This window comes from Triturus cristatus, chromosome 7 (assembly GCF_964204655.1).
Source record: "Triturus cristatus chromosome 7, aTriCri1.1, whole genome shotgun sequence".
NCBI classification, from domain to species: Eukaryota; Metazoa; Chordata; class Amphibia; order Caudata; family Salamandridae; genus Triturus; species Triturus cristatus.
In genome coordinates this window covers 822,389,582-822,406,106 of record NC_140590.1, presented here as the reverse complement: position 1 = coordinate 822,406,106, position 16,525 = coordinate 822,389,582, and the positions used below count along the sequence as shown (strand labels likewise).

General features: G+C 44.5%; 1 protein-coding gene across 4 annotated transcripts in view; it reads left to right on the top strand.

The window, feature by feature from the left end:
• The window catches only part of HMGXB3 (HMG-box containing 3), a 519,976-nt gene that overhangs the window by 224,944 nt on the left and 278,507 nt on the right, over positions 1-16,525 (top strand). For all 4 annotated transcript variants that reach the window (XM_085617738.1, XM_085617735.1, XM_085617736.1 and 1 more), the window contains exons 8-10: positions 12,623-12,801; positions 13,904-14,001; positions 14,566-14,670. In XM_085617738.1, coding sequence (XP_085473864.1) covers positions 12,623-12,801; positions 13,904-14,001; positions 14,566-14,670 — 382 coding nt within the window. The remainder of the gene's footprint in view (positions 1-12,622; positions 12,802-13,903; positions 14,002-14,565; positions 14,671-16,525) is intronic.

Genomic DNA, 16,525 nt, shown 5'->3' with positions numbered 1-16,525 from the left:
TATTTTTATTAGGCCAAAAGGCCTTTAAACTCGTCGGTATTGTTTTCGTTCGGCGCCAAGTACTTTTGTCGCGTTAGTTCTCAAGAAGAGCATCGAAGTTAGCTGTTTGCCCTTCGACACCAGAGGCCCGATCGAGATCGACGATGGAATCAAATAGTCCAAAGAAATCGAATAACCCCTTTAAGCGTTGCCCTCTTTGCAACGCTAAGTATGCTCGCTTCAACGTACACCCAGTGTGCAACAAGTGCCTCTCTCCAACACACGACGAAGCCACCTGTATGGCGTGTTCCAGGTTCCGATCGAAGAAAACTCTTCGCATTCGTCGAGCAGCTCGGCTCGAGGCGCAGAAAGCGGCGCCAAACCCGGACAACATCTTCGGGACCGAAGATGAAGAGGTCGTGGACCTTGAAGTTCAGGAGGGAATATCGGATCCGGCTTCGGAGCGTGAATCCGACTATGATGCCGAAGACGAGCGTCTAGTAGATGAAGAGGAAGATGATGTCGTTGACAAGGTAGGAGACGACTAAGAGGCCCTTGGGGCCGAGGAAGATGGCTCGGAAGATGAGCTAGGCCCAAATGTCGGTACAGGGCCCGAAGAGGCACTCGATAAGGCTCAGGTCGAGGGATCGCCACACGGCCTTACCCAAGATCTTTCCTCTCGTTCTACAGCCCCGCCTAAAGGCCCGGCTTTGAACTGTCCTAAAGAGCCATCGGTATCGAAAGCGCCATCATTCGATCAAGATAAATCGAAACTGAAGGCACAGGCACCGAAATCGAAACCGAAAGAGAAAATGTCTCTAATCGGCAACAAGGCCTCGAAGCCGTCGGAGCCGAAGACACAAAAGATGGCACCTAAGACCAAGGTCAAGGTGGTCGACCCGATAAAATCGGCGCTGAGGATCGTCGATACAGAAAAAGAGGGCGAGCCTCAAGAGCCGACCCCTCCCAGTCCTCGTGTCGAGAAACCGACGTCTGGTATGGGGCTCCATGCCACTACAAAGAAGGTCTTAAAGGACCATGTCGAGTCGACAACACCATCTCCCTTCTTAAAGAAGACGGTGTCGGAGTCGTTATTACGCATCCAGGACAGGGCTTCGCTGCTCAGCACGAAAACAGCCCCGCAGCCGAAAACGGGCAGCACGGTTCAGACCGCGTCGACGCACATCAAGTTCGGATTACCACCGGCGGTACGACCGAAGATGTTCGACGCAAAGAAGGGTCCCGAACCGAAGAAAGGTATCGACACGAAGAAAACTGTCGAAGCGCCAAAAGGGGTATCAATGGGACAAACAGCTGTTGAAGTACCTCAAGAAGATGAGGAGCCGAGGCAGTTTATCTATGCAGGGACTGGTCAACTTTCAATACATAAAAGAAAGATAGTGCCAGAGAAATCTATGGAGCCATACAAAATTCCTTTAAAGAAAAGGAGAACCACATCACCAGTTCTTGTGGAACATATTCAATATTATAGCCAGGAGCCTCAGTCATTCTCACCCACACAGTCTGATGTGGATGCAGGGGATGCTGGCGATGATGAGGGCACTTATCCATTGCCCACTGACCCTGAAGACCAAAACCAACCTTGGGTGGACAATACTGGTACAGGGGACCCACATACTGCTCCAGACACACAAGCATATGCGGTGAAGACCTCTCCAACTGAGGATACTGCTGCCTTCAATGCATTAATTGAGAGAGCAGCTGAGAACCATGATGTACAGCTCCACACTGATCCTATTGAGGAGGACTTTCTGATGGATACCTTCTCTACCTCAAAAATATCTGTTAAGACTCTGCCCATGCTGAAGGGTGTCCTAAAACAGGCTAATGACATTTTTAAGGAGACCACGAGGGCGAGAGTACTAAACCCTAGGATTGAGAAAAAATATAGGCCAGCTCCGGTGGACCCTACCTACATAAGAGGCCAGCTGCCTTTGGACTCGTTGGTGGTTTCCAATGCTCGGAAGAGGGCCAACTCACAGACAACGGGTGATGCTCCTCCCCCTGACAAGGAGTCTAAGGTCTTGGAAACATCAGGAAAGAGAGTTGCTGCACAGGCAGCTAACATATGGAGAATTGCCAACACTCAGGCACTTCTGGCTAGGTATGACAGGGCGCATTATGATACCCTGGAGACACTGCTACAGCACCTCCCAGATCAGTATAAGGAAGGAGCAGAGTCACTAATTACAGAAGGGAAGCTCATAAGCAACGCTTCCATTAAGTGCGCTCTTGACGCAGCTGACACTGCAGCTAGGGCTATTAACACCAGCGTCATGTTAAGAAGGCATGCTTGGTTGAGAATCTCAGGATTCAAACCAGAGATACAAACAACTATACTCAATCAACCTGTCAACCCTCACTCCCTCTTTGGCCCCGAAGTTGACACCACCCTAGAAAAAATCAAAAAAGATACAGAGACTGCAAAGTCTATGGGGGCTCTGCAATCACAGCAGTTTAGGAGTGGGTCCTTTCGTCACTCTACCAACAGAGGACCATCTAGAGGCCAGTACTCCCAACAGTCGCATTACACTAAACAAGGTACACAGACCACCTATAATAAGAATAACCGAGGTGGATACCGTGGAAACAACGTCAAGGGCAGAGGCCGAGGAAACAACAGCTCCAGGTCCTCCGCCACCAACAAACAGTGACGCCTTGTCACTGCCCCCCGACCACATAACACCTGTCGGGGGGAGACTCCAACGGTTCCTGCCGGTCTGGAAATCCATCACTACAGACAGGTGGGTGAGAGAAATTGTCCAGTACGGTTATTGTCTGGAGCTAACATCCACTCCACCAAACATACCACCACGACACCGTCCTATGTCCGCAGAGCACTTGCACTTATTGCACCAGGAAGCGCTCAGTATGCTCCACAAAGGAGCCATAGAACTCGTGCCTGTACAAGACCAAGGATCAGGGGTGTACTCACTGTATTTGCTGATCCCCAAAAAGGATGGGTCTCTCAGACCCATACTGGATCCAAGACCTCTGAACCGTTACATTCTATCAGAGCATTTTCACATGCTCACCCTGCAGCAGGTGCTGCCGTTGTTCAGTCAGGGAGACTTTCTCGCAACACTAGATCTCAAAGATGCGTATTTCCATATAACCATACACCCATCACACAGAAAGCATCTCAGGTACACTATTCAAGATCAACATTACCAGTTCAAAGTGCTCCCTTTCGGAGTAACAACGGCACCAAGGGTGTTCACCAAGTGCCTGGCAACAGTGGCGGCACACTTAAGGAGACAGCACATACATGTCTATCCTTATCTGGACGACTGGCTTATCCAGGCAAAGTCAGCCCAGCAGTGTGCCAGCCACATATCCCACACCATTCACCTTCTTCACAGCCTGGGATTCTCACTGAATTATCCAAAGTCCCACCTTCAACCCGCCCACGTACGGCAGTACCTAGGCGCGACCATAGTCACTCTGGCAACCAAGGCACAGCCAAATTCCATGAGGATCAACAGCATGCAGTTGCTAATAAAAAAGTTCAGACCTCAACACTTACTACCGGCACGAGTGTTTATGCAGTTGATAGGCATGATGGCTTCCTGCATCTTCATAGTCCCGCACGCAAGATTACATATGCGCCCGCTTCAGGAGTGCTTAGCACGTCAGTGGAATCCGGCTCAAGGACAGTTGAAAGACCTAGTGTTGGTCAGCGGTCGGTCATACAACTCTCTGCATTGGTGGAATCCACAAAACCTTGCCAAGGGCCGACCGTTCCAAGAGCCTGTACCACAAATAATACTGACGGCGGACGCATCTCTCCAGGGATGGGGAGCTCATGTACTCAATTACACAGTGCAGGGACTATGGACAACACAGCAGAGGGGGATGCACATCAACCTACTGGAATGAAGGCATTCAAAGTACACTTGTGCAACAAAGTCGTGTTGATCCGGACGGACAACATGACTGCCATGTACTACATACAGAAGCCGGGAGGAACACACTCTCCGCAGTTGTCTCATCTGGCTCAGAGCATGTGGAAGTGGGCCATTCAGAGAAACATCTTCCTCATGGCGGAACACCTCCCGGGCAAGGACAACCAAATGGCGGATCTGCTCAGCAGACACAGCCACCAGATGCACGAATGGGAGATACATCCATCAGCACTCAAACCGTACTTCCAGCAGTGGGGTCATCCAGAGATAGACCTATTCGCCACAAGGGAAAACGCAAAATGCCAAAGCTTTGCCGCCAGGTTCCCACATCCACAGTCGCAGGGCAATGCGATATGGATGAACTGGTCAGGCAGATTTGCGTACGCTTTTCCCCCAGCACCATTAATACCACTAGTGGCACTCAAACTGAGGCAACACTCGATGACGCTCATCCTGGTTGCTCCAACGTGGGCACGCCAGCCATGGTACACCACGTTTCTAGAACTCTCCGTGGTACCGCATCAAAGACTGCGGCTAACACCCAGGCTTTTAACGCAGAGCCATGGCGAGATTCAGCACCCAGATCCGCAACAGCTAAACCTGGCGATCTGGCTCCTGAGATCTTAGAATTTGGCTACCTAACTTGCCTCCAGAATGTATGAATATCATCAAGGAGGCAAGGAGACCCACGACCAGAGCATGCTATGCGGCTAAGTGGAAAAGATTTGTCATATATTGTAAAAATAATGACATCAATCCGCTGGATGCATCAACTCAGAACATTATCTGTTATCTATTACACTTATACAGATGCAATCTAGCATACAATTCCATCCGTATACATTTAACCGCACTGGCAGCTTACCTTCAGAACAGGCAGCACCTCTCACTGTTCAGAGTGCCTATCATCAAAGCCTTCTTGGAGGGACTCAAACGAGTGATTCCTCCTACACACCCGCCTTCACCAGTCTGGAACCTAAATGTGGTCCTCACCAGACTCATGGGACCACCTTTTGAACCTCTACACTCCTGTGAGATTCAATTTCTAACCTGGAAAGTAGCTTTCCTAGTAGCCATTACTTCACTAAGAAGAGTTAGTGAACTCCAGGCACTAACCATTCAAGAGCCATTTATACAGGTTCATGCAAACAGGGTCGTACTACGCACCAACCCTACATTCATGCCCAAGGTGATATCGCAGTTCCATATGAACCAATCCCTAGAACTACCGGTGTTTTATCCTAATCCTGAGAATGTAGCAGAGAGAATGCTCCACACACTTGATGTCAAGCGAGCTCTCATGTACTATATTAACAGAACACAGACTTTCAGGAAGACAAAACAACTGTTTGTTGCCTTTTCTCCACAGCACAAAGGCAACCCCATTTCCAAAGCAGGAATAGCTAGGTGGATCGTTAAGTGTATACAGATTTGCTATGAAAAAGCTAAGCGCACACTAACGATTCCTCCAAGAGCCCACTCCACACGAAAGTTAGGGGCCTCCATGGCTTTCCTAGGGAATATTCCTTTACAGGAGATATGTAGAGCAGCCACATGGTCCACTATACATACATTTACAAAACACTACTGTGTAGATGTACACTCAAGACAGCAGGCAGCTGTAGGACAGGCTGTTCTCAAAACTCTTTTTCAGACTGCTGCAGCTGGCACAGACAGCCGCCGCTAAATGGAGGGACTGCTATATAATCTATGCACAGATATGAATTCAGCAGCCCACATGCCTCGAACCGTATATGCTACTTACCAGTATGCATCTGTTCTTGGCATGTAGGGCTGCTGACATTCATATCGCCCACCCTCCTCCCCTGCGCCTGTAGCAGCTGTAGCATTCAGTAATTACTAGTTAGCATGGTCATCATTCACTATATTACACTCCATTTATGCCACAATGGCGAAAAACAATCTAAGGATGGAGGGGATGCCCACGCGCACTGTAGTCCAGGGGAGGAGCCACCTATCTCGTGATACTTCGAAGACTCTTCCAGGACAACAATATGCAATCATCCGGACCCAACACTAGGCGGCGATCTATGCACAGATGTGAATGTCAGCAGCCCTACATGCCAAGAACAGATGCATACTGGTAAGTAGCATATTCGATATCCTTCGCTATCTAAATCCAAGATGGTGCAAGCCTTCTTCCCCTATGAGGAGCCCTGGGCACACCCCTGGGGTGTACTCAGCATAATTAGCCACTCCCCCTAGAAAACCAGTTCTTCAACAGGATTTCCCCTTCTGGAGAGACTGCCACCCTGTCTGTCTGCCCACACAAAGGAGCAGGCCTGTCAAGATGTGACTTACATTTGCTACACTGAGGCGGTAACTTCTTTGAGGCTGACCATCTGTGTCCACTGCCCGGTAGCCATCCTGCTGGAGAACGTGTCACTGCCACCCACCAACGGTTTCTTTGTTCACTGTTCCTGGAAGCACTTCACACTTGCTAGCCAGGAGAAGCAGCCGGTTGTCTCTGGTGACAACTGCTGCAGATAGTCTGTAAAGGCTACCAGAGGATTGAGCAATAAGTAGTGAAGTTCTACAGTCACCTTTGCTTTAAAAGTTACTTTAAATAAACGTTAAGCAATGAGTCTGGTTTCATGAAACAAATAATTTGACACCTTGGAGTACTATCTTTATTAGGCCGAAATTGAAGAGCGCGATGGCTAATGCAACTCCCCGTTCGTCAATGAGACTCCAAGCCTCGCTATAGTGGAAACGGCAAGTTTGAGCTTTCACTGTCAGGGCATGTCAAGCACACAAGAAATACACCCTTCTTTTTAATATTTAGCACCCTGTCTTGTGGGTTGCCAAGGCCTTTCTTAAGAGTGACTTATTAATATTAAAGAGGGAGGTTTGGACCCTGGCAAAAGCTTTTTTTTTTTGCCATGTTAAATTGGCAGGTTCGAAGCTGCCTTCCCAAGCTGCAGTGCCAGGCCTACAGCAGTGTTTTCACCTTGTCACTGAATTGGTAGTACAATTAAGTGCTGCAACTCACTAGTGACAATTAACGTACTAGCGCCCTAGGTACCTCTTACGATATACTAGGGACTTATTAGTAAGTTGAGTAAGCCAATCCGTATTATCCAATTATACATAATTTGAAGAGGTCAGAGCATATTCACTGGAGCCAAGCAAGCGGAGCCCAGTGCACTACAGAGTCAAACAAAACCAGAAGCATTAGCCCAAAATGTTAGTTTGGGGGAAGGGGGGGAGGGTGGGGATGGGGATGGTGATCATACAGAAAGAGGCAATTTCCTACAATAATTGTGTGGACATCTTCATCATTCACATGCTAATCACCACTTGTGGTGTACTGCTTTACAGTCTATGCAAATCATGTATATCTACACCAGCCCATGCTACTAATAGAAAATGTTATATACCCTGTAAGTAGTTTAGTGCTTTGGATTCCCATGTGTCTATCCTCCTCCCCCGAAGCATGTGCCTCTGATCACAGATTTTGCCCTCTTTTCCATTACAATTCCCTTACCAATGCACATTTTCACCATACTTTCTTTACTCAGCCCTCCATACTACTTTTAACCGCTAAGCGAAAAACAGTTTAACATAGTCTGTGGTCATGCGCATAACCAACGAAGATGATTCACAGAGCTTCTTGTGACTTCCTTCCTTCGGAGAAAAACAACTTGCAAATGTCCGCGCCCACACTAGAGGTTAGAAGTATGCAGAACATGTGAATTTACAGCATTTCATGCTAAGAACAGATGCTTACAGGGTGAGTAACTTTTTCCTTCGTATATAGAGACAATGGGATTAGTGGATTTCTCCATGCTAATGATGAGTGAAAACCTATTGCGAGAGGACCACATAATCGGATTAGAACAAGATAACATTTCTCATTGTTCCTGAACATCAAAACAATATACTACAACTGCTTGCCAAGTGAAGAAAAAAGAGGCAAAACCAGAATATCGTCCGATTTTATATCCGAAACAATGGAAAACAAATAGTTAAAGATAGAAACTCGCGAAGGTAGCGCTACATCGGATCTCTTTTCCTCTATGTACCTGTGGGATTCAATTCGTATACGTATAAGGTACCTTCTAAATGTAGACATTTATAAGGAATATGGAAAGAAGAGCTTTGTGTATTGCTATATCAAATATCTGAACCACAAAGTGTGGGGATAGGGAAAAGGGATTTTTGGAATTTACTTAATGCAGGAAAGGTGATTGGCAACTCAACTTTTTCAGTTCTTCTAACTCTCCTACGGCACGTTCTGTCTCTCAGGTTCTCAATTTTAGATAGCTAGGACATTCCTGTAATGTGTATTTATATCCATTAAAATATGGTTCTCTATTAGACCCTATCCCCCCTCACATTCAAAATGCAGCCACTTGCCTCACCACTATTTTGTCCCTCAGTATCTACTCATCTTCATTGGCTTCCAATCTGCAATCAGGCCATGATTAAAGCTCCTTGATTTGTACATTTGGCTCTTAATAATTGTGGACTGGTGTGTCTCAGGCAGTAGTTTCTCCCCTACTGCCCTAATTGCGCTCTTCATTCAGCTATTACCAACCTGGTGGTGATCCCCAGTTCAAATGTAGGTGCATTGGCAAGAAGTCTTCTCTCACCTGACCGCTAAACACTGGAATTCCTACCCCCTGCCCCCATTTCAGAAATATAGCCTGCCCTGTGTTTTTCAGGAGGAAGTTGAAAACCTGACTCTTGCTACTAGACTAATTGCAGTGGCTACAGCTCTTATCTATAGCTCCAAGATGCTCTTTTGGATAACTATTTCGCTCTAGAGGTTTAATTCATTCATTCATTCATTCATTTGATTGCATAAAGCAGCGGCAGACATCACCCTCATGAAGTCTAGTAGTCAGAGCAAGAAGTCTGACATGTAGCAATGACCTAGAAATTGAATGACGTAGAAACTTGAATTCCCAAGCTAGAGAATGGTTGGGGCATGCTCCTAGAAATCCCCTCCCATACCTCAAACAACTCTCTAACCACCTATATCATTATGAATTGAGGGACTGACTCAATAATTACCGATGGACTATGAGGGCAAAATGTGAAGCATTTTATGAGTATCCATCTTTCAATTACTTTCAGATTTACAGAGCTCATAGGATGCTTAGACCATACACAGATGGCAAGAAGCCTTTGCAGCTATTCCTGATACACTGGTCCCTCATACAGTCGAAGAAGAGGTTTCATTGGAAGGAAAATAATTTTGATCTGACCACTCCACTGGCTGTTCTCAGTTTATTTGATGCAAACCGTAACTGCAGCCAATCCCACATGGCATTCTCACAAAGCAGAGGACTAGGGTCAGATCTGCATCGTAAGAGTGAAGAAGCTACGACTGAAGTGCCTGATTTTGGATGGTTGCAGTCGTCTGCTTTGACTGTCTTCCTAAAACACTCCTAACCCTTTGCATGTCCTCTATTGGAATATTAAAGGGATGAATTAAACAAACAAAAGTCATATCCTGTTTCCTAAAGGAAAGTACCATGTTGGCCCTACTCCAAGAGAAGCCTTTAGGTGGGGATGAAAATGAGATAATGGGAATGAGAGAATTCCATTCCAGCTGGTGAACACTGCAGCAGAAACAAGGGCCCTCTAGTTTCCCATTAAGGAGCCAAATGATGACAGTTCAGAGTTTTTCTTCCACCTGGCCAAGCTGGTTTTGACCTTCCCAGATTATGACCTGGTGCTGCTGCATGATTGGAATGAGGTCATTCACCCCACATTTCATCGAACAGGTGTCTCCAACACCAAATCTACTCAGGCCATATGAGCACTGTGGATCCCAAAATTTCACCTGGAGGCTGTTGCATCCCAAGAAACTGGATTATGTTTTCCAATCCCCAAGGCAGCCTATGTTCCCTTAAATATATAGAATATTGTTGTTCTCTCCTTGTCTACAAGATGTCTTGGATACATGAATCCTAGTATCAGTGCTCTTTTGGTCACGTACAAGTTCCTGTTTGTCTGCACCTAGCGACAACGCAAGCAGTATTATTCCAACTTTGCTTCAGAGTAAGGTAGATGCCTAGACACTGAGGCTATTCAAACAAAAGGGCAATCCAATATTTCGTTGTGGGCATGGGTATATAACTATAGTAAGATAAACTGCTGATAAGGTAGTCATATAGAAGAACAGAAATTTGATAGATCCCCAATCAGTGGCATCAAAAACGAATTTGTATGTTTCAGTTAGCACTGTTTAGCACAAAATTGGACTATGAATCCTTAGTAAAAACAGACATTTAAGATTATTAAATCATAAAAAAATGTATTCATAAACTGTAAACAATAGGGCCCAATACAAATGATATCCACATATACATTGACAATGCATTATCCTACTATAAATACATCGTTCAATGATACCATCTGTCAATGTATAAGTAACCCACTCTCAAGCAAAGCATGTAAATATCAGTCTTTTTTCAAGACAAAATTCCTTCTTGATGGACAGTTTTGCACCAGAGAGATGTGCTTGTCGTCGATGTTTCGGTCTCAAATGGTATCAATCCACGAGACCATCCTCCGTACCCGTAAGATTTTATGTGGAGATACATGGATGAATCCCCCCCCCCCCCCCGAATAATTAAAAATGTGAAAAACAACAATCATATCAAATATTACAACAAAATATGCGTGTCTGAGATATAATTCACCTGCTGTGAAAATAGTGGAAACCCATCAACAATTGGTCAAAACCTAATCAAATTAGAAAAAATGAGGAACTGAAACCAAAACCACTAACAGAATGAACCATAATTCAAACCAGTGTTCTACAGTCAAATCCTTAAAAATAAGAAACCGCATGCAACCATAAAGTGTTGCAGATTCACTAGGTACTTTTTCAACTGAAGGATATAGTATGGATTTGATAAGAAAAAGGAGCCAGGGTAACGATATCAAAGCATTCATAAGAAGCCCGACTATAAGTGGTGTAGTACAGCTACTCACCTCTTCAATATTAATCATTAGAAAGCACTTCAACAATGGGTGGCTCTGTAAAAACAGTATGACACATTCAATAAGACTATGACGCTGTGTACAACAAAATAGTCAGAATATTGGGGGCAGCAATCAGAAGAACTTACTTCAAACACAGCAGCTACCATTCAATGGTCGTAATACTCGCAATGAAATCTGGAGTGTTTGTCCTTCCCAGACGCACTCGACTAGCACATAAATACAAACTAATAAAGATTAGCGTGCCTGGCACCAGCAATAGACTTCATATTCTGCCACGGCCATCTTGAGGGATATCAATGTCACTGAACCTTAATAGTTGCTCAATGGCCTCAAGGCTAAAAATGTGTCCGTCGATAATTTACGACAACTGTCAATGTTTTGAAACACTACAATGATGCTAGTCATGATCTTGCAACCACTAGACCGTAAGTAGCACAGCGGCCATTTTGGAAGACATACGTGTCTCTGGGTCTTATGCTATAACAGCTAAATACACAAAAAGACAGAAAACGGAAAAGGGGGGGGGGGGGCTTGGAGTGTCTGTCATAAGTTGATGTTGCACAATCATAAGCCCGCATTCAAGGTAGCAGCCATCTACGTGGTGTATTCATATTGCACCAAGGTCTGTAGTTTCACAATAACTAAAGAACGGGTACCAATGAAAGCTAGTTAGTATCATCATGTCATGCATAATTAGTTTCTGAAGGTGACTCTACCTCAATGCTAACTGGCTTAATTGAAGAAAGTAGTGGAGAGGCTACTAAGGTGGCCATATGTGCACGGATCAAAATCATATACAGGCTACTAATGTCATTACCATTAATTCAGTGATACATATCCGCTTTCAAAACCTCAACAATCATTTGGAAAAGAGTCACTATGTGAACACATTTGCCATATATAATATAGCATCCAGTGTATAATGCTGTTGGAATTTACATCTGGATGAGTTTTGAAAGGGGAATATACCAAGCACTCATAATAACAGAAGTAATATACTCAAGAACAAATCAATAATTGTAGTAATGCAAACAATACTATGATAACTTTAATCGATGCATTAATTACATTTATATTAAGTGTTCAATGAGGGCTAGAGGAGTAACCCAGTCACTGTTTGGGTTGGATTTTATTTTTACTCCTAGTAGAAAAATCCAACCAGTATGTGGATCTTTTCTGGGACACAGAGAGTCACTTCTCTGCCCCACCAAGGAGCCAGAGGCTGTTGGCATATTTTCTTAGGCTAAGACAAAACCTGGACAGCTTCTGGCTCCTTGCTGTGGCGCAGACTAATAGCTAAGAAAAAAATCCTGTCTGTGTATTATTATCCTTACTGGTCTACAGATACACAGCTCCTTGCTTACACTGTGTGATGTGGGGGTGAGCGTTTTGTCTGTGCACTGGTAAGGTGCATTGTGTTGTTTGGATGCTTTCTAAATTGAAGGTGCACATTACCAATTTTTGTGTGTTATGCACACTTGCAATATGTGCGGGGGAACCATATATGAAATCATAGCATTAGTGGTAGTCACACACCAGGAGCACTCATGGCAAATGCTATTACCTCCAAGGTGTTTTAGCTCCCATATTTGGCAATCACTCTAAATGACCATGCCAGTTTTAGCACACATCATTTAACAAAATATTTTGCAAACATAAATTAGTGCATGTTGTCATCCAGTACTGAAAGTGGATATTTAACATTTTCATTTGTTCTTCCCATTTTCACCCAGAATCCATTCTTCACATCCCACCACTTCCCCAAAACTGGAACTCCGAAGTAAATCAAGAGCCCGTCCTGCTTTAATGGCAGCCACCCGCCCAACAAGAGCCATCCTCCCTGCGCCTGTGTGCTCCAGCCGAGAACTTCTTTCTGAGAACCGAATCCAGAAGCCAGCTTTCCTAAAAACCGGTAAGACCACATTCTCACACTGTCTTTTTATCATGAGCTAGAAGCGGCAACTCTCTAAGAGGCAACCCTTCACTTGGTGAGATTTGATATTTTTCACACAGATTGATTGCCCTGAAAGGTCGGAATCAATCACATACTATGTTAACTGAAATGAAGAGAGATTCCAGTTTCTTTTTGTAGTTTTATTTTCATTAGCATCTCCAGCGTCATGTCTTCAGCCTTTCTTCACATTCTTATCATAACATTCTGAATCACCTTGCAACTAACTCATGACTAGGCCTGGGTGGTAAATTCCGTTCCACTCGCGGAATTTGAGGAATTTGGGTAATTTCGTGTTCCGCGGAGAACGTGGAATTGCCCAAAATTCTGCGGTCTGCGGCTTTGTGGAATTTTTTGCTTGTTCGTGTTCTCAAAATGCGTGTTCGCAAGATATTTCCCCCCGAGCACGCGAACAGCGTTCGCGAACAGGAAGAAAGCATCGCGAACAAGCAATTCCGCGTGTTCGCGGAGATTTTTTACCATTTCGCGGAGCTTTGTGTAGCGCGACTACGTAAATTCCGCCCACCCCTACTCATGACATCTCTACATTAACGAATGTGATCAATTCTTCCCCTGCTGTACTGGGCTTAGATCACACTACTATGTTTCACTTAGAATTCTTTTCTGTGAATTTAGTAACTGCTATTTCAGAGAGGTTATGAATGATGTCCCTGAAAGAAAGAATACGCTTGGATTGCGGGTCTCAAATCCCCCCCCCCCCCCCCCGAAGACATTTGAACAAGAATGATTTTTCTGCCCGAGAACAGAAACGTTAAGAAAAGCAACTCATTCAAAATATGGGATACTGTCCCTCAAAAATGCAGAGAATTACCAGGTTTAGATCTACTAGTTTGTGGCTTGTTAGGTGTGAATTAAGGGTGTTGAAAGGTTCCATAGGATTTAGGGGTGGGGCAGTAGTTATCGAAGGGAAAGTATGATGAACCGTTTCCATTGCAGATGGTCACATGAGGGTTGTTGATTGACTTCTGAGCAGTCGTGGTTAATCTGGAAGAGAAAGCCAAGTGATATTTCATCATTCATTTATGTATGTTTAATATTACAGATATTCATTCCCATGTCCGTGCTACTGGATTGAAGCTCAGCACACTAAAACAGCTGGGTCATTTGGTACAGCTGCCCTCAAAGCCGGAAGAGAAGAAAGTCAGTATTTCAGTGTATTATCAGTTTTCTTTATCCTATTGTTTCTGGTAATTGCCTTGTTGGTCCGCATGGCCTTTGTTAAATTCACATTTTTTTATTTGAACTGACCTATGTGCTTGCTTATTGTCAATATTTGACAATTTAGACCCTTGCATATAAGAAGTTAGTCACAGAGGAATGCCATGTGATGTTTATTGACTGTATGATTCCAAGCGTCGTTTTCTCGGAGCTGCCAGTTATAACCATGGCGAACAAGGAGTGAAATCACAAAATTCATGTATAAATGCCTCTTCCTCCGTGCACTTATAGTTAGCTTGTAGGATTTGCTGGTGTATGGGGCAAGAACCAAAAGGTCTTTGGTTCACTTTTGCACCGTCTTAAGAGATAAAAAACAGATATTCGTTAACCTTTCTAAAATGGTTATTATTTAAGTGGCAGCCATTCAGTGTGAGCTATGTGCTTGTAAGACACTTCTGCCTTCTGCTGTTTATCCCTTAGTAGACAATAATGCCTTAAATTTGCGATGTGAACTTAATATTTTTTTTTCTCTTATTCTTGTGCTAGGTTCAGGTCGTCGCTGTGAACGATATTTCTCCACCTCCTCCAAGGGTCCTGGAAGTGAAGACGCATGTTTTTCCTTCATACAAATACAGCTGTGCTGCAACTCTGGTGGGATCTCCTTTCTCGTCCTTTGTGACCCTTCTGTGTTTGACCCACTGTTTTGATCTCTGTTTCTGTTACTCTATTGAGATCCTTTTGTTCATCCTTCAGATAAGACAACAAAACTCATTTTGTATGTCTTGTCATGCCACGTCTTGGTTCTCGTGCCTTATTTAGAGTTAGGGGAACTGCTTTTTTTCTGATTATGAAGCCTCTGCCAGTTGTGCATCTGAAACGCCTCCATGGTGGGGGCTAGCCAGCGGAGACTCTTCAGCTCTAACTTTTTATTTTCTGTGGCAGGCACTGCTTCGCGTGCTGTGCCATGCGTGGCGGTCCTTGTACAAAACTTACAGGGCAACCTGTTGTTCCAAATGAAGAACCTGGATACACATTAAACACCATTGAGAGCCATGCAGTTACTCCAGTATTGGAACCTTCATAGATTCACATGCTTGAATATTTCCCCGTCGTCATAATGGGAGTCCCTGGTACCTTTAATATAGTAGTACCATGATGGGTATAGACTTGAAAAAAGGCCTAGTCCTCTTAGTTTAGTAACCTATCATAGTCATTATTAAAACAAATACCAAAGTTTCGCCTTAACCAATCAACATGAATCACCCTCTAGAACACTCCTGAGGGAAGCCCAGGACCTCACTTTGTGCTAGGGACTCTCCTCTGAGCTATGCTACAAGATTTCTGGATTTCATTTTTCATGAATGTAATTTCATTTGATGTATACTCCTATAGAGATCTATATTCCAGCCTTTGTATCTGTTTATTTGCCACCAAATCTGTCTGCACTATGTCAGACAAGGCAAAAAAGTCTCTTCAGAGAGTGTGCCATCTGCTTAAAGAAGAGATTATATGTAGAAGAAAATCACAAAGGCTACGTTTATTGCTTGTACCAATCTCATAAGGCCTCTGACTGTAAAATATGTCACACTTTTGCAAATACGACTCTCAGAGACCGTGAAGGACGTCTTCTCATTTGACTCCAAAAGATGAAAACCAGGTCTGATCCTGTTTCGAACTCTGAAAGCGGACAGTCTACTTCTTCACAAACTGACTTTCAAAAGACCATCTTCAGGCAGGTCGTTGGTGAGCTCTCTGCTAGCGAGGAAAGGTTGGTCAGCACCGTCGACGATGAAAGACTGCACTTCAGGGACGTAGACGTCTACTACTTTCTCTACTGCCCTCTCAACGTTGACAACATCTCTATCGTCGTTGACGCCGGCTCTGATTTCATTGACCATTTCTCTGTCATCTTCATCAAAGTCGGTTGACCCATCATCGACGAAGCACTCGTTATCGTCTTTGAAAATGAAATTGACACTCTAAAGCGTCGACTGAGAAGCCACCGTCAACAAAGTCATCGTCGTAATTGTTGACGGAGAAACCAGGGTCAACGAAGATACCACCGTTGACTGACGCCACCGGAACCGTGCCATCAGCAGTATCCGCAAGATATGTTGACAGTTCCATCTGCATTACTCTCAGATCTTCAATTCATGTTAGAAGATTACCGCCAGCGCTGCCCACCTTCAGTGCCTGTTACCAAATTTCCACCTCCACCAGTGGGGTCATCAGTACAACTGACTACTACTACGATACTTTCAGTTCCGAGTTATCCACAGTCTATTCCTCTCCAAGAAGCCATCTCTTTAGCTGAAGAGAGGGAGGAAGGAGAACTTTGCGACAGATTAGAATAATTATATGATGTCTTTGCCTGCTTAACCAACACCACCTCCAGTAGCTTCTCCGCCAGAGGACAGATGGGGATTTCACAATCTGTTAGAGCGTGCAGCGAAAGTGTTTGCTTTTCCAATGCCTTCAAAATAATCTGACTGTTTATTGTATGATT